This window comes from Phodopus roborovskii, unplaced genomic scaffold (genome assembly GCF_943737965.1).
Source record: "Phodopus roborovskii unplaced genomic scaffold, PHOROB, whole genome shotgun sequence".
NCBI classification, from domain to species: Eukaryota; Metazoa; Chordata; class Mammalia; order Rodentia; family Cricetidae; genus Phodopus; species Phodopus roborovskii.
The window spans coordinates 16,942,929-16,961,671 of record NW_026126447.1 but is presented as its reverse complement, the minus strand read 5'-3'; the positions used below and the strand labels follow the sequence as shown (position 1 = coordinate 16,961,671).

The window sequence follows — 18,743 nt, the reverse complement described above, 5'->3', positions numbered from 1 at the left end:
AGACAGATAGTTATGGTTATAGTTTTCTTTAGTTAGGATTAGAGATAAGTTACATATAAGACTTTAAAAATCACAAAGATAGGATAGATAATAAAATATTTCCTTTAATTATTGATAATGTTAATGGACTAAATATTGTAATTATATTTCTTGTTATATAGATTTACTATGTTTAAATTAAAACCCTTCTTTTTATTTAGACAGGAAAGAGGAGATGATGGGGGGATGTTCTTCTGTATGCATGTTTGTCTTATCGGTTAATGAATAAAACACTGATTGGCCAGGCAGGAAGTGACATAGCATGGCAGATACTACAACTAGCTAACCATAGAGGTCTGGAGGTCTATACAGACAAGGCAGAAAGTGACATAGCTGGGCAGAATCAGAATATAAGCAGGGACAAACATCTCTTCTCTGCAGAGATGTGGCAGGCAAAGGAAATGTAGGTCTGGCATTCCTGATAAGCCAAGAAAGACCACATGAAATTCTTAGATTAATAAAATGAGTTAATTAAGACAGAGCTAGCCAGTAAGAAACCATAGCCATAGGCTAACAGTTTTATAATTAATACAGTGTCTCTGCATGTTATTTGGAGCTGACATGGCTCTGGGACCAGGTTGGTGGGAAATTGCTTGTAACACCTTTGTTCTTACGTGGTTTGTGTGGTTTCCTTGTTTTAAAGAAGGACATTTAATGGGCCATGAACGACTCCACAAAACAGAGTTCATGTCACTCTAATGCACAGACTGTTGCGCCCTGGGAGCACCAAGGCCTGATGTTAAAATGGAGTATCTGTGACATGCTGATGGTTCAACCAAAGAGAGACTGTCCTTCTCCTCTTCCAGGACTGAAGCTGGCCTATGTCCATGACGACTCGGAGAGCCTCACTGACAACTTTGTGATCCAGCTGTCCGATGGGAAACATAAAATACTTAAAACCATTTCAGTAAATATCACCCCAGTGAATGATGAGAAACCAACGCTAAGCAAGTAAGCTGCCTGGAGGGTCTCACTTCTGATTTCCACAGAGTTCTGTGGCACTGGGTACACAGTGAGAAGCAAGGCTTCCCTTGAGCCTATCTCCCACAACTTCCCTGCCACTCAGGCATCAGGAACCTTCAGTGTAAATGCTAGAAAATATGACCTAAACAATAGTCTTTAAATGATTCAACCATTCTCTTAAAGTTCAAATGAAGTATAAAAATAAAAATAACAACATATAATAGTAAAATGCACGTGTGCATGTGCATACACACACACACACACACACACACACACAAAGTACAATTTCATAATTCGACTGAAGGGTGACATTGTTAACTGCCAACAGTCCTCACAATAGATTTCATCACATTTTTAACTAGAAGAGATCAAGGGAAATACTCAGTCCCACTTAGTTCATCATCTTGGTACTTCTCTATCGATCTGTACTACATCCCATATGGATCAACACCTCACCATCACATATCAAAATGCTACTTCTTAGAATTCTAGTATTATGCACTGTAACACTTGTTGGCAACTCCCTTGCATAGGATTGCCTTTCTATAGTGCCAGCAATTTTTCTGCAATTATCAAGTGTCACAGTTTATAAACAGCAGAGATCTCCAGGAGGCCCAGCAGGACTTTAGGGTCTGGCTCTTGAGGTCTCAGCTGAGACTCCCTTTTACTTAATGGTGTAGCTATTAGCATTAAATAGAGCACTGGAGTTTCCTCAGGCTAGGAACACCTTCCCAGAAACCTTTAAACTCCAAAGACTCCTGGACTATTTTGGGAAAGACACCAGACAAATCCCTGTCTTACCCTGTCATATCTTCACCGTTCCTTCTACATGCCAAAAGCTCCATAAAAAGTGTGATGGAAAATGTTGATGATGGTGTTTGGAAGGTTGCTTCTCAGACACCAGCTCTACTAAGAATATACAGGAAGTGTCTGTGTCCTTATCTCAATGCTGGAACTGACAATTCCGACTGGCTAGGCATACACTTATAAATGTAAAAGATACTGTAACCCTGGAACCCAGGAGAAAGCAGGATGGATTCAAGGCTAGCCTGGGTGATACAGTGTGTTTGAATCCAGCCTTTCCGGAATAGTGGGGATGGGAGGAGGTTTGTTGTTATAAACCTCTTTGTCATCATCACTTGAAGAAAGGAGCAAGATGAAGGCTGATGATTTTTAAGTACTTATTAGGTGGCAGACGCTTTACTAAGTGTACTGTATTATTAACTCCTCAGCCACTCACTTACCAAGACCAGAGAAGGAAAGGAGTCCGTCCACTGCAAAGCCACAGCCTCACTGCTAGACCTCAGCAACAAAATCCCCAAAATCTCTCTCAACCCTACTTCAGAACCCCTCCTTTGAAAAAACAAACAAACAAACTAATTATTGTAGTCACTGAACTATTTGTGGACCACAGTGTGACAGTCAATACACATGCAAGAAGTACAATAATTAGATCTGGGTGACTGACCTGCCTGTCACATCTGACATTGATCACTTTCCTTTTCCTTTCTCTTCCTCTTTCCTTTCCTTCCAAGGATGGAAGCAGAGGTTCTTCCTTTGTCTTCCATCTGCGTTGTTTAGTAGGACTCTTACTTCTTATTCTTTGTCTCCTCCTTCATCTCCACCTTTTCCCATTTCTTTTCCTCTGTAGCCCAGTGGTTAAGAAATCTCAAGTCAGGGTGACTCAGACAGCCACTTAGCAGAAGTAGGACCCTACACATGTCATTTCACTTCTCTCTGTCTCTCCTTTATCCTCTCAGTGGAAAGGGATGATGCTAGCTAGCATCTTTTCATAGGATTGCTGCAAGTAAGATACGTGAAAGTGCTTGAAAGACTGTACACAGTGAGCGGTCACGACTATTCTTTGTCGTCATTGTTACAAGAAGTTATCCCCTTTCCAGAAACACAACGACAATCTGACATCTGCTCTGTTCATTTCTGCCAAGGGTAGCTTGGTCTTTGCCAGCGCTTGACCCCATTTCCTTGATGGTTCCTTTAGATGCTGTGTTAGGTGCTCCTGTCCCCCAGTACCTACACAACAGCCCACCTGTCCCACTTCAGATGCTCATAGTCTATGGCTCCACTTTCTTCCCTAGGAAGCTGCATCAACTCACGCAGATCCATGGGATCACACAGTGGGTAACTATGGGAGCAGGCAGTCGGTAACCGCAGAGCAGTCAGTTGGGAACCATAGGAGATTCTAGACAAGACCAACGTCCCAGCTTCCTGTCCTCCAGAGGCTCAATCCAGGTCCTGCTCTGAATGGTTCCTCAAAAGATCCTAGCTGAGCGCTGTGGTGTGCATCTCCAGTCCCAGCCACTGGGGAGGCTGAGGCAAGCAGATGTCTTGAATCTAAAGGTTAGAGATGTCCTGACCAACTTTGTCGGGTCCCTTTTCTTCAAAAACAAAACGAAACCCAAAAGTTAAACTTAGAAGAGTTTATTAGGATTGAGTCTCAACTGCCTCCAGCAGTAAAAACAGCCTTTGTTGCCTTTCCCTTTCCTTTCTCACTAGCTCCCATCCTTCTGCTTCCAGAATGCTTCTTTCTCCCAATGTCCCTTTTGGGGTAACCCAGACTGTGACACTTGTCACCCCTGACATGTAATTCTGGCCTGTCTTCCTCATCTTGAGACTGTCTCATCTTACAAGAAGCACCGCTAATCTCCACAAGCCCCAGTCAGCAGACCCATCAGCTCTTCAGCTCTAGAATCCTGCAGTTGGTCCATGCTCTCTGCTGGAGAAGTAGATGAGGTCTCTCACCCTGCTCAAGAAGTTGTCAGTCATGGGTTAGCAGGGATCCCTCCTTGAACGAGAAAGTTAGAATGATGTATCAGGCATCGCCTTCTCTGTAGAAGACCTGGTACTTGCTAATGTCAGTTAGTGAGACTTTGTGTCCTTGGTCCCAATACCAAGGACTTCAAGCAAGGCCGTATTTCTCAGAACCAAAGCTGTGGAGGCAGACAGTAGTCGCACATGTTGTCACTGTGATCCCGGTGGAGAGCTAGAACACTGGTGGATAGAAATCCCTTTCTCACTTGGGTGAGGCCAAGGGAAGACTGCAGTGTCCACATGGAAGCTTCAGCTGCCACTGCCTCACCTGCTCATGCTTCCTGTTGGCTGTCCAGATGCCCACCACCAGGCTGCTGGTTCCACTTCTTGGGAAAGATGAGCCTGCAAAGACCACACGTACCAGGCCTTTTCAGGAGGAGGGAGAGGACATTAGAGGACCACAGATAACCCAAGAATATCAGCAGCAGGATGACATTCAGGAAGACCTTTAGGACACTATATAAGTCACTTTCAGCAGGGTTTTGTCTAGTTAGAACTATAATACCTGACCTACTTTCTTCATGGAGATACAGTAAGCATTAAATGAAAGACTAGAAGCAAAATCATTATATAAACTATATGTAACTTAGAAGATTGTAAAATTCTACTCCTGTGAACAACAAGAAGAATCTCTCACATAGCACCCTAGTCATGGCTGCTGGCTCACACCCCCTTTTCAGACTTTGGTATACGACTCACAATTTCCAGAAGTTTGGATGTTATTATTTCTTATTTCTTGAAGGTGGATCCTGTCATAGCTAATATAAATGGCCCCTGCTGAACTTGTGCCTTCCATTTTCTTTATCATTTTCCTTTCTACAGGAAGGCCGAAATATCAATGACCATGGGAGATACACGTGTTCTGTCTAGCGCCGTTCTTTCAGCCATAGATAAAGACTCGCCCAGAGAGACAATTCACTATTTATTTGAAAGACTTCCCCAAAATGGGCAACTTCAGCTTAAGGTAAGTGGCCCTTGAACACGATTATCTAATTACTTATTATCATTATTTTTGTGGTGCTTTTGCATTTTAAAGATATATATATATATATATATATATATATATATATATATATATATATAGTGTTCCTCCTGCATGTATGTCTACAAGCCAGAAGAGGGCATCAGATCTCATTATAGGTGGTTGTGAGTCAGCATGTGGTTGCTAGGAATTGAACTCAAAACCTCTGGAAAAGCAATCAGTGCTCTTAATCTCTGAGCCACCTCACCAGCCCCTAATTAATTATTCTTTAAATGTGTGTGTGCCTGTGTGAATTTATATGCATATCATGTGTGTACAGGTGCCCATGGAGGTCAGGTTCTTTGGAGCTGGATTTATAGATGGTTGTGAACTACCTGATATGGGCTCTTAACCACTGAGCAATCTATCCAGCCCTAGAGTGGCCTTTTGGCCTTCATTTCCCAAAGCAGGAGTAAATTTTATTAACACATGCATTTATACAACTGAGTTTATTCTCCAATAGGCATATTTTTTCACTCAAAAGTAAAATATTTACATTTCCTTTACTAGGAATTTTCTTTATCAACATGTGATAAATTCAACCAATGCCAAGGCTCTTAATTACTTCCTTCTCCTGAGAATTGTCCCTGGGTCTGGAAGGAAGAACTTGCCTGGTTGGAACAAGCTGGCTTCTAAGGAGAAGCCAGCATATTTTGGGGTGCCTACATCCCACCAGACATTTTTCATGGTGCTCCATGTAATTTAGCTTTCTTCTTTTTCTTCTCCTCCTCCTCCTTCTCCTTCTTCCTCTTCCTCTTCCTCCTCCTCCTTTCTTCTTTTAAGTCTGTTGCCACTCCTCCTTTTCCTCCCTCCCTCCCTCCCTCTTCTCCCCTCACTCCTTCCTAATGTCCCTGCTCCCCCCTCCCATTCCTGTACCACTCTCTTTGCCGCTCTCATTTTCCCTGCTGTGTTCTATGGCATTCTCAGGAATGTTCCAACATTTAAAAATCTGTCTTTATTAGCGTCTTTATTTCCAAGTCTCTCTTCCCAGCCTCATGAGAATGTGTGAGAGGATAAAATCTCGAATCAGAAGCTGCACTAGCTCATGTGGTGGTCATCTCACTCCACTCACTGAGAACTGACAATGTCTTAGTAACTGCTGTATTCGAATCCGGAAAACTGCATAGCAGTAAATCAACATTCCTGGATTTGTATGTATTCCCAAACTTTAATAGAAAGTGAGAAATGTGGAACCATGAAGCATACGAAGGGTTAAATCGCAAGTCTGGTGCTAACTGTTCCAGCAGCTTGCTCAGGCCCTCTTGACTCCTTTCAGTCCTGTAATAGCAAATTTCCAATCTATTCAGATTGCAGGCATGATGCTTAATCATTAGTCCGACATGAATCACAGATCAGCCACTTGAGAAGGTCAGCTGACTCATGGGTCAAAATGTTTATTTGAATGGTGGCTAGAGACCAGCAACAACCTCTAGCCAGCCTCAGTGTGATTGCCTGAATGCTTGAGTCTTAATCTAACGCAGGCTCAGTTTAGAATAGAAAAAGCAGCGAGGATTCTTTCTGTGGGGAACAGCTTGATTGTCACAGAGTATGGGTACCACAGAGAGTCAGAGAGAAGAGCAATCACTGATTTAAATTGAGGTACAGCTGTGTCCTTATTTCATTTCAAAGCGTAATGAAGCAGAAACACAGTGAGAGAGCACACGTTTGGGTGGCTTGGGGCCCGAGTTGCTTCGGATATGAGATGATCCAGATGGGTCCAGGGTCCCAGCAGGCTGCACACCATTTTCTCACACCTCCCTCGGGCTCACTGAGGCTGGCTGTCTGAGGCTAGGGACTGGGCCTCCAGTCCTCTGGACTCTCAAGACTTCTTGTTTGCTTGTGAGTTTTGATGTTTTTTTTTCCCCAGTTTTTCTTGTTTTCCTCTTCTTCCTTTTTCTGGCATCAGATGATTCTGTCAAATCAAACTTATGTTTAAGAATGAAAATGAAGAATTAGAAACAAGAGAGCAAATGATGTCTTCCCCTGCATTTATTTTCTAGGACAATATTACCAAGAGGAGAAGATAAATAGGATCTTATGCTGCCTGGTTTAAAAGGGTCTATTTGAAAGTCTCTGCTTGCAAACAGACCTCATAAAAGAAGGGACCTAGCTTAACTACTGCAATATAAGTAGTTTTACCTGGTGGACCTGCAGTAGAACATAGGTCTGCAAATGTCCTGTGGGCAAAATATCAAAGAAGAAGACAAGTAGAACAGCTCAAGAGAGGGGATGATGTAGTGGGGGGAAGCCCAAGATTCGTTGGGAACTGGGGGTGGATGATCAGCAAAAAGAAAACACAAATGATTTAAATGTGTGTCTGTCAACCAGACAGGTAATTTATACTACACTACAGTGTAATTTATATTTTGAGTCCATGAAAATGACAGTTTCCTCAAGTTATATATAATGAATGACTTTTGTGAGCCATTCTTAGAAAAAGCCATGCTTGAAATAAAGTAGGGTTATTATACAACATAGGACTATTATTTTATTCCTTAATACTTTCTTAGTTCTTAGTCGGCTGCCATAAAAGCTTCTTCTAGCAGCAACAATAAGTCAAGTCACAATTTCTGTCCCAAACTATGCAAAGCACATACTTAATATCTAGGGTTGATGAGTTGGGCTTTGAAGATCCTGATGGAAAATGTGGATGATACTGAGTTTCTACTTTCTACTGACCATGTGTGTAAGTGAGAGAGTATGTGTGTGAGTGACAGAAAGAGAAAATGTGTGTGTGTGAGAGAGAGAGAGAGAGAATATGTGAGTGAGTGTGTGTGTGTGTGTGTGTGTATGTTGAGTGTGTATGAGAGAGAGACAGTGTGTGTGTAGGGGTATGATGGGAATCTGACAGCTTTCTTTAGGTTTTACTAAGACTAGACAGTGGGGTTGGGGGGAAATACCAGTGCATTCTGGTTTTGTTTTCCCTGCTGAGCTTGAAAACAAATAAGCCACTTTTAAAAAAATTAAACAAAAACCAAAAAAGGGGACTTTTATTAGTTGTACAAAAAATAAAAACTAAAATAGATAAAAAGGAAATTTTAAGCAGCCCATTCCAGCAGCTAATTGCCCACCTGCTCTTGTTGATTGGGCTATTTCATCAGCCATGATTACTGATGATAAATACCTCAGAAACACCAATGTTGTTGAATGACTTTGTCAAAAGTCCACTGGTTGAAGCTGTTTATCATCCAAGGTCTTAAAGTATTTTAATATATTTCTTTGAAAAGATAAAGATAATGTTCCTTTGAAAATAAAATATACTTAATATTATCTTAATATATTTGCTTGAAAAGAAAAACTTAAAAAACAGGCAGCACCTAGTGTAGAATTTCCCCCATGACTTCCTATTGGGGGGTTTCGGGACATAGGGGGAAATCTCCACTAACATAGCTGGGGAAGCCAGGGCGTCTGGCTCACTGTGCACTTTTCAGATAGGAAGGGACTGGGTCCCTCTCTCAGCTGGTATGCAGTGCACCCAGGAGGATGTGGACCTGAACTTGCTGAGATACACACACACTGCCAAGATGGGTTCCCAGGATGGAGACAGTTTCACCTTCTACCTCTGGGATGGGGATAACAGATCACCTGCGTTTGACTGTCACATCATCATTGAAGACTCAGGGAAAGGTAAGAATGCATTTACCCATGCTTCCTGGGACCAGGATTGTCAGTAAAAGTGTGTTAAGTACACACTGGTGTAAGTACACACATGTGTGTGCTATTAGGCCAAGAGCCTCTCCTGACTTCCACAGGCTTTGGGGACACACCTGGTGCATGCGCGCACGCACACACACATACACACACACACACACACACACACACACACACACACTACTCAGCTGCACTGCTCTATAATTTATGACTGTAATTTACACCAGGAGGTTAAGAATCATATCTTGTTCACAAACCCAGGGTCTCAATATTTTCAGATTAAACAGTCTTTGATCCTTATGTTTTCTTGACTGAATTTTCCTTGTTTTGTCTTGGTTGAGAATGCTCAGAATTAAATATAGTGATTTAAGTGTAATTTAAAAGAAAAAAAAACCTATTTGGTTTTGTGTGTGTGTGTGTGTGTGCTATAATTACAATTGTCCTGCATTAATTTTTCATCATATGATTTAATATTTCTTTGGGGGAATATTTTACATTTTATTTACGTGTTTCCCAGCTATAAAATGTGTTTCATGACTAAGGACAGTCAGATAGATAAGCTAGATGATTCTGAATACATATGTTCTTCTCTGTAAAAGTATCATTGTACTGGTTCAGTTTTGATAACAGCTGGGAGGAAGGGGCCTCATTTGTGAAATTGCCTCCATCAGATTGAACTGTAGGCAAGTCTGGAGGCATTTTCTTGATTGATGGCTGATGTGGGAGGGGCCAGCCCACTGTGAATGGTACCACCCCTGACCATGTGGTCCTGGGTTGTAAAAGAAAGCAGGTTGTGCAAGCCATGGAAGCAAGCCAGTAACTAGTGTCCTTCCATGGCTTCTGCTTCATTTCCTGCCTCCAGTTTCTATCTTGAGTTCCCTCAATGATGATAGACTGAGCTGTAGGCTGAAATCCTTTCCTTGCTCTAGTTGGTTTGGGTTAGTGTTTTATCCCTGCAACAGAAACCTAACTAGGACAATTGTGTACATAGGATATTCAGGCAAATGGAATACTACTAGCATTTTGGCATAGACAGGTGATAGTACAGGCTATCTTCTTACGGACTTAGCTTCACAGCACAGGAGAAGCCATTCCACAGGTACTTGGAGCATCTCCTGTCCTATCAGCTCCTCATCTCTTAGGCCACAGTCACTTAGGAAGCGAGAGGCCAAGGAAGAGCTTGTGGGCCAAGGTCTCAGCAACTCTTCTGGAAGGCAGCTCACCTTTCTTGTATGTCTTGCAGTGGCTGAAGCTTAGTCATAGGCTGTGTTCAGGGCAACTGGACAATAGAAGGAATGGCACTAGACTACTGAGAGCCTCACCACACTCTATCATAATTGATATGCAATTATTTATTAAAGGATTTATGAAAACCTGTAACAAGTAGACAGATATATTTGTCTATTAACATTTATAAAGCTCGTGTTTCTCTTGCCTTTTTGTATGGTGTTTTATCACTGTGCAACATTATAATCTGTTTTCCTGGTTTATATTACTTAATATGACAGTTATAAGTTGCTTGCTGTTTCTCATGTTTCTCATGACTTCCCAAGTATAACTTTTAAGATGTCTATATTTTGTATTTTTACTTTTTTATTGTAAGTGTATGAACTTTGTCAGCATGTATATGTATCACATGTGTGCCTGGTTCCCATGACTACCAGAAGAGGGCGCCAGATGCCCTGGAACTGGAGTTACAAATGGTTGTAAACTGCTATGTGGGTGTTGGGGACTGAACAGCCAGTGCTCCTAACTGTTGAGCCATCTCTCCAGTCCAAGAGTAACTTACTTCAAGTAGAAACATACTGAGTAGCTGGTAGTACTATCTCCTTTATACAGAATTATGTACTTATCTCTGTCTCGTGTCTATTATAAATAATCTTTAGCGTCCCAATTGTGATATTTGTGTTCTGATTTCCATAGTGGCAAAAAGGATGCCTTTAGGGGATGTTTAGGATGCACAGGTCTGCAGTCCCAATACTGAGGAGCTGGTGCCCTTCCTCCTCCTAGAGGTATCTATGCCTCTGGGAAAAGTGCCCTGGGACATTTTGACTTTCTCAGCAAACATTTGTTTCTCTTGCTGCCCTTGATGTGTTTCTTACCAATACCTCAGAGTATCTGCAACTTAGATTTTCATTTGCATTTAGTCCTTCATCTCAGTTGGAGATAAAGGCTCATATGCCCAAAATACCAGTTTGGTCATCTGAAACAGTATTCTGTAATCTTGTCACACCTGACATTTTGGAATGAATAATCTTTGTTGTAGAGAATTTTCTTGTGAATTTTGGTATGTTTAATAGCATAGCTGGCCTCTGGCCTCTGCCCAAAAGAAGCCAATAAGATCTTCATTTAATGACAAGCAAAGACACCTTCGATTTTGGTTGGACAGAGCTCAATGGTTAAGAGCATTTGTTGCTTTTGTAGAGGATCTGTGTTTGGTTTCCAGTATCTACATGATGGCTCATAGCCACCTGTAACTCAAGTTCCAGAGGATGTGACACCCTCTTTTGGCCTCTGTAAGAACTAGCTACACACACACACACACACACACACACACAGAGAGAGAGAGAGAGAGAGAGAGAGAGAGAGAGAGAGAGAGAGAGAGAGAGAGAATAAATAGATGTAAAAATACAATCTTGGCGTTTTATTTTCACTTTTGTTTGCTCAAGAGGTTTGTCTTAGTTGTTTTTCTATTGCTGTGAAGAAATACAGTGACCAAGGCCTGCTTTTTTATATTTGCTTTGGACATCATATTAATCACAGTCCCTGTTGCTTCAGTCAAATACTAAGAAGCAGCTGTGGGAAAGAAGGGTTTATCTTGGCTGATAACACTAAGGGGACAGCGTGTTATGGTGGAGGAAGGCATGGTGCTCATATTACTAAAAGGGATACAGAATTATTGCAGGGGAAAGCATGATGGTGTGAACTAGAGGCAGGTAGCTAGGAAATAGAGAATGAAGGCTGGTGATTAGCTTGCTTTCTGTTTTTATTTATTTTGGGCTCACTTCATTAATGATACTGTCTACATTCCAGGTGAGTCCTTAGCAGTTGCAATTTCTAGGAACACTGTAGTTAGACATACCTAGAGTTGTGTTTCCATGATGATCCTAAATCCAAACAAGTTAGCAATGGGGATTAACCATCTTCTTTTAATTTAAAAAGTTTTGAGAGTGTCACACACAAGGACTCCATTTGCAGCACGTCCACTCTTACTTCTCACCTCCGACTCCCTCCAGTTTTTCCATGCACCTCCCAGTCCCTCCCAAATTATTGGCCTCTCCTTCTTTATCTGCTATTGCTACACACATACACACAGATCCTGCTGAGTATCTATGTGTGTTTAGGTCTGACGGCTTGGGATTAGATAACCTCATCAGAGGCTCGTTCCTAGAGAAGACTGGTTCTCCGTCTTTCGACAGCCATTAATTGCCCATAGTTCTCCATCTAAGAGTTGATCCTGGCGAGATTTCCCACACACATATTGGCATGCCCACTGGTATTGTCGTTTGTCAGGCCTTGTTTATATTACCATAGTGTTAAGATTTCATGAGAGCAGCTTCCCTTTCATATATAGAAGACACTATCTCAGCAGATATTCGGATCCTCCAACTTACAGTGTTTCTGGCTCCTCTTCCGTTATGTTCCCTGAGCCTAGGTTGCAGTATAAATATATTGGGGCTGGGGTTGGATGCTCCCAAAGGCTGTTAGTTGTCCTCTGCATTTTGACCAGTTGTGGATTTCTGTGATTGTTTCATCTCCTGCCGAAAGAAGTATCTTTGATAATGGTTGAGAATTTTTATAGCTGGGTAACACCATTGACTGCTTTTCTCCCCAGGCAGCAAGCATGGCCTCTTTAACACACGGGGAGCCAGTGTTCAGGGAGGAGACTGGGGAAGCAGGATCCAGATCAGGTCCACCCAAGTTCCTCCAGGTCCTGAGTCTGAAGCGTGTGGTACCTTCCACAATAGGGCACCGAGTATTTTCAAATATGAATCTTAACCACAATTTCCTTGCCACACAGGTGATATTGTCATTCATGTAAGACCACTCGTGGTAGCCAAAGGTGACAGAGGTTTCTTAACGACTGCCACTCTCCTGGCTGTGGATGGAGCAGACAAGCCTGAGGAACTACTCTACCTCATCACTTCTCCACCACAGTATGGCCAGGTGGAGTACGCCCACTATCCCGGAGTCCCTATCACCAGCTTTAGCCAAATGGACATAGCAGCGCAGACAGTCTGCTATACACACAAGAGCAGGGCAACTGTCCCCGGTGACAGCTTCAGGTGAGCCCATTTTTCTGAATCCATCCTTATATTAATGCCTAGGAAGGCAAAAGGAGTGAAGTAAGAATATTAGCACTAGTCATTTTACTGTATGTTTCTCTAATTTCTTACATAGCTGAAGGATACATGAAGCAGCGTGATCCTCCAAAGGAAGGAACATTACATCTTCTTACAACTCTCCTTTAGCTGTGTTTTCTTCTGTTTCCTGACTGTACGAAAGGTGGAAACACACTATTAAAATTACAGAAGCAATGCAAATAACCACGGCCCATGGCTAAAAACTAAGCAGTTATGTGCTCAAGCTCTTCTCTGAAAGGAACACAAAGAAACAAGAAGAGACTCTCTCCAGAAAGACAGAAATGTAATTTCCCCTTTCCGAGTGCATTTTTCTATCTGAGGAAAAGGCACATATTAGCATAATAAATTTGGCATGAGCAGACACTGCCTTTTGACACAACATGTTCCTGTAACTATATCATAAATCACGTTGTCACAAAGTGGATCATATTTCCCCATAGAAACCGTGTTATAATTGGGGACTGTGCACCTGCTCAAGGATTCAGCATCAAATAAATCATTGGGATGAATAACGATCAGGGGTGAAAAGGCAAAGATACAACACTAATGCAAATCTGCAGTCATTTAAAAATGTGGAAATTTGTTTCTAGTCTCACAAAGCAGGAGAAATTCTGAGGGCTCTGTCTAGCAATGGGAAAGCCAGCTGGATTTGTGGTCCTTGATAAAACTGGAGGTCCAGGCCAGGTGTAAGGACTGGACAATTGTGGATTCGCTAGTGCGTACATGATCCAACCCTTGCTTTCACCAGTTAGAGACCATTAACTTATCTGCCATATATACAGGACTTCTGACCCCAGTAAGATGTTTCCCATGTCCATTTAACCTTCTGGATTGCACTACAAAGTAACACGGGCATAGCAGACTCCCGTATTATCCAATGGGTTATAAACTTCCATGAACACCCACCAGCCAGAAAGGCTCCCACATTCAAAGACTTCTCTTCTCGGTCATATTTTACCTTTTTAAATTCCTGCTGTGGGGAATAGTGTAAACATCAGTAGGGATGATGTTGCTTGCTATTTGAGCTTTAGACGTGATTTCTGAGGAATGGGCTAGATTCAGTCCAGTGTTAAACAACAACAACAAAAATACTAATGGATATGATGAGCTAATATTTCCTTTTACCACTCTCTCCTCGTCCTTCCCTCTCTCTTGCATGTGAGAGTGGTGCATGTGTGTGCTAGTTCATGTACATGTGGGATGCAGAGAACAAGCCTGGGTGTTGTTCCTCAAATGCTATCCCATCTTGTTTTTGAAGTCTCTTATTGGCCTTGATCTTACCCAGCAAGCCACAGGCTGGCTGGCCTGTGAGCCCCGAAAGCCTCCTGCCTCTGCCTCCAGCACTGAATAACCATGCACACCAGCATACCCAGCTTTTTAAATGCGGGTTTTAGGGCTCAAATTTAAGTCCTTATGCTTTCGAATCAAGCCCTTTGCTTGCCGATCCATCTCTCCTGCCCCCTCTGTCTCTTTACTGATGTCCTAAAACAGGAAGATAATTCTTTAGCTGAGCATCTCTGTTCTGAGTCTGTGCTTGAGCAATGTTGGGTGTTAATGAAACCACCAGAAGAGAACAGTCCTCTTTCTAGCTGGCTCTTGTGTTTAAGTGGTATGTTGCCACTGTGAAAATAGAGGCTCAGGGCCGCGTATTGCCTTTGTGACGCACACTTCATCAAGTTACACAGCCACTTGTAGTGTTGCTCCTTCTATGGGCCTGGATGGTGCTCATCATACTTGTCAAACAGGGTCATGGTGGCAGGGGGGGTGGAGGTGGGGGAATAGCAAGTGGATTAGGCATGTGAAGTGCATACAATATCTGGCACATAGAAAAAACTGAATTAGCACTATCTGCCATTGTTGTTATATGGTGTTGCCATCGTTGTTTATTAGATATTCTTTCTATGGCCACTGTCTCACCTTATTCTTGGAGAATAAGGAAGGTTCAGACAGGAGTGGTGTTTGCTCATTCCTGTGTTTGCTAAGACAAGCAGGTGCGCCTTGGTCTAACACATGCCTATAAGAACCAGGGCTTTTGATTTTGTATGCATTTCTGGGGCCTCTAGCTTTTCTCCATTCCTGCTTCTCTAGTCAGTGCCCACAGGACCGTCAGCTTTGGACATGATGGCTGCCTGAGGAACCAGTGAGCAAGTGAATGCACACAGATGTAAGGAAGTGAAGGTCAGGTGCTAAGATGGCAAAAACCTAAACCCAAGTCGCTCACTTGTGTACCAGTGATCCTATGAAATGTTTGATTCCTATCGGCAAAAGCCAACTTAGCTGGCAGTTTACAGCTAGTTCTCCTAGGAGCATCTACTTTCCTTAGCTCCTCGGAGAGTTACCTGCGAGCAAAATCCAAATTCTTGGGCCTTGTGCCAGTTTGGGCAACTCCAGTCCCAGCTGGAATCTGTCTTTGAAGGGCTCTTCAAAAATCTGACTCCTCGGGACCATCATTCCCTGAGCTGGCCTAGTCCATTACTCTGAGTGTATTCTGAACCTCTGGGAGAATTTCCAGAAGGCCCCCCAGGCCCTCCTGGAGACAAAGAGAACTAGGGGCTGCTTCTAAAGGGCTCTAGGATCCTAGCTTCAACATACTGATTAGACTTCACGTTGTTTTGTTTCTTGGCATTCTGTTTTCTACTTGGTTTTCACCCTGGGTCTCTTTGTGGGTTTTCTTGGACAGAAATCTGTGGCCTGACCTCCTAGGGCCACAGGAGGTCCTTTTCTCATACAAAGGTGTGAAACTGTGTGGGTTGATGGAGGAAGGAGCTGCATGGGAACAAAGGCCTGGGGAGTGAGCCAGCGGCTGGCTCACTCACCCATCAGTGTGGTTCCCAGGGAGATCCCCGGTTGGTGTGGGTGTGCTTTAGCAGTTCTCCATACTTAGCTTCCTCTCTTTAACAAAGAATATAAGCTCTAGTCTCTATGACCTTGAGGAACATCTATCTACCCAGGATTTAATAAATTGTTTTCTTGTTTATATTTTTATGGCATTTATGGAATTGAGATTTTTAATATGTCTTTCTGACTTTAGAGTCAGATGGTTTCTTTCTAAATACATTTACCTAAATAGAAAGATAGGCTAAGCAAAAACAAATAATTAGAGCAAAGCAGCAACTTCCAAGAGTGGGGGTTGTGAACACCCACATCACCCAGGGCAGGGCTTCCAGACACTTAACTCTACGTCTTTCCTCTAGGCCTCCAACCACCATCTTGAGAATGGTGCACTTGTTACCAGCTTGTGGACAGAACCCTAATTTTCCAAGAGGCAAAGGAAGTCGCCCCACTGATGTAACAACTGGGAGCTTATTTCAAGTGGAATATTCTTTGCGCTATACCTTTCTTGCATCAAAAATTTGTGGAGACTCTGTTTGTGCAAAGGAAGCTCCTCAATGTGTCATTCTGATCTGGGGCCAGCAGTTTTACATATTTATAATGGAAGAGCCTCGCATCTGCCCAAGATCCACATTTTAATCTTGTCATTTCGCTCACCCAATCACAGGCTGCTGTGCTGTTTGTCAGGTGGCTCGAAACCAAAGCTGAGCGCCTGTTTTAATGAAAGCGTGATCATGGCGCTTTTTAAAAATTAAATATATGCAACCAATCTAATCACCTAAATTTATGTTGCTTGCTGTTAAATTTGGCAAGGAATTTGGCTGGGTAAAAGAGATGAATTCTATGGTAGAGAATTTTTCCCCCTTTTCTCTTTTTAATGTAAGATGTGGCAGCATTAATTAAATGGGGTCTAATGGTTGGATTTTTACCTTCTGCAAAAATATTTTGTGAATCATAAATTTCCCCTGCATTGTTTGGTGCTGCTGGCCTGGAAGAGAGATTTGGCAGCCCACGCTAGGACAGATGACATGGAGCGATTAGCAAGCTGACTTCAGCTGCTGGGGGCTGGGTCCTGAAAGAGCATGTTAATGTCCTCCATTTTGACATGCCGGCTGGACTTTTTTTTTTTTTTTTTTTTTTTTCCTGAGGAGCTGGCGCTATTTATGATTCCATTTTTATCTTTTAAATGCCATGACAGATGGCAGATTCTTCAGCCAACTCTATTGCCAGGAAATGCAGGAAGCTTGACAGCATTGTGGTGATGGTAAAATCAGACCAGGCAGGCACCCCCAGACAAATTCGAAGTCATTCCCCAAATTTCATGAGAATGCTGGTCATCCTGGCGGCATCTTTTCCCTGGGAGGTGGGGAACAAGGGAAATCAAACAAAATGGACCCACAGAAGGAGCTAATGCCTCCATATGGCCAGTCTCCTCACCTCAGAATGGACACTATTGACTTACAGAATGTGTTTGCAGGGTTTTGAGCAGAGACTTGGGTGAATGTCTTCGCTCGCCTTTTGCAGGCGGAGGCTGTGTTGACCTTGTTTCGTTGCTGTGCTAGTTTTATTCTGATGGAAATCCAAGCAGAACCGCTCACACTCTCTCTGTCTCTCTCGCCCTCTCTCTCTCCTTCTCTCTCTCTCTCTCTCAGTCTCTCCCCCACCCCTTCTCAATGCTTCTTTGCCAGTGAGTAGCTTTCATCATTACTCACAAAAATGGAATGATGTATTTGATTCAGTCATGTTTAGAAATTGCATCTTTTTTCACCCCTGACTTATTAGCTTTAGGTCAATGCAGACAGCTGCTTCGGTGTCCCAGCTGGGAGCACTGGCCTCAGTAAATGTATTTCTGACTCTTCCATGGTCCCTGGCCTGCTCACCCCCATTCCCATCTGTCAGATGGCACATTGCCTATTTCCCAGGTGGTCAGATTCCCCAGCATCAGGAGGGGAGGTGTGTGAGAAGGACAGCATGGCTCAGGAGACAATTCCAGTACCCTCACAGAGGTCATGTTTGGCCTTGACACTGAACTTTGAAAAACCTGTCTTCAAAAGACATTTTTCAGAACCGAGTCTCAAGTCAAATATTAAAAATGGCCACCCCAGAGGAGCCAGTCACTCGTTGTGGCTCATACTGAAACTTGTTCATCCCAATGCGTTTCACCTTTTCTTTTTTCTATCTTCTTCCTTTTTAGCTAATATTTAACAGCCTTTTAACGGGGCACAGACTCTTTAACTCTACAAGTCATGCTAATATTCAATATGCATATCATGAGGCTGAGGATATGGCTCAGTTGGTAAGGCTCTTGCTACACAGACATGAGGACCTGAGTAAAAGCCCAGTATGATGACACACATCTGTAATTCCAGAGCAGAGTAGGAAGAGACAGGCAGATCCCTGGAGCTCAGTGTCTGCCCAGTGTTGCCCAATTCATGAGCTCCAAATTCAGTAAAAGCCTTATCCTAATCAAACAAACAAACAAACAAACAGCATGGAGAGCCATTAAGGAAAATACCCGATGTCAGCCTCTGGCCTCCACACACATGTTCACCCACATACAAAAGTGCACACACCCACAGATACACGGAATAAAATTTAAGAAAATTATAAAACTGGACGTGTTGATGCAGAAAGCACATTTGCTGCTGGCATGTGATAGGGAGTAGAGAGCCATTTCATTTCAGAAAGGGGGTGGGCGTAATGAAAGGTGAAAGGCATGTTTCAGAGGGGTGAAGCGAGGAAAGAGGTCTTGGGGGCACAAAGGGGATGCCTCACTTCTTTCTTGCATCACTTTGGGATGTTGGGTAGACCCAGAAGAGGGGAGCATGTGCTAAAGGGATGGGAAGGAGGGAATGAAGTGGTCCTATGAGAGAGCTCGCCAGAGACACAGAGCTCAGCACTTACGCCTCACCATGCTCCCCCCTTGACCTATGAAGCCGTTGGGCCCAAAGAACACGCAGATATTTTTCTAGGTGCACTTGATTTTCATCAAATTTATTCGTCGATCAAAGGTTTATGTTCACTAAGGAAACATGATTGCCGAG

The 18,743-nt window shown here is 42.9% G+C and overlaps 1 protein-coding gene across 1 annotated transcript in view; it reads left to right on the top strand.

Annotated features, from left to right (window-relative positions):
- Positions 1-18,743, top strand: part of Frem1 (FRAS1 related extracellular matrix 1) — a 143,388-nt gene that overhangs the window by 82,288 nt on the left and 42,357 nt on the right. Inside the window, exons 21-24 of the mRNA XM_051188116.1 lie at positions 846-990; positions 4,654-4,795; positions 8,284-8,479; positions 12,525-12,789. Coding sequence (XP_051044073.1) covers positions 846-990; positions 4,654-4,795; positions 8,284-8,479; positions 12,525-12,789 — 748 coding nt within the window. The remainder of the gene's footprint in view (positions 1-845; positions 991-4,653; positions 4,796-8,283; positions 8,480-12,524; positions 12,790-18,743) is intronic.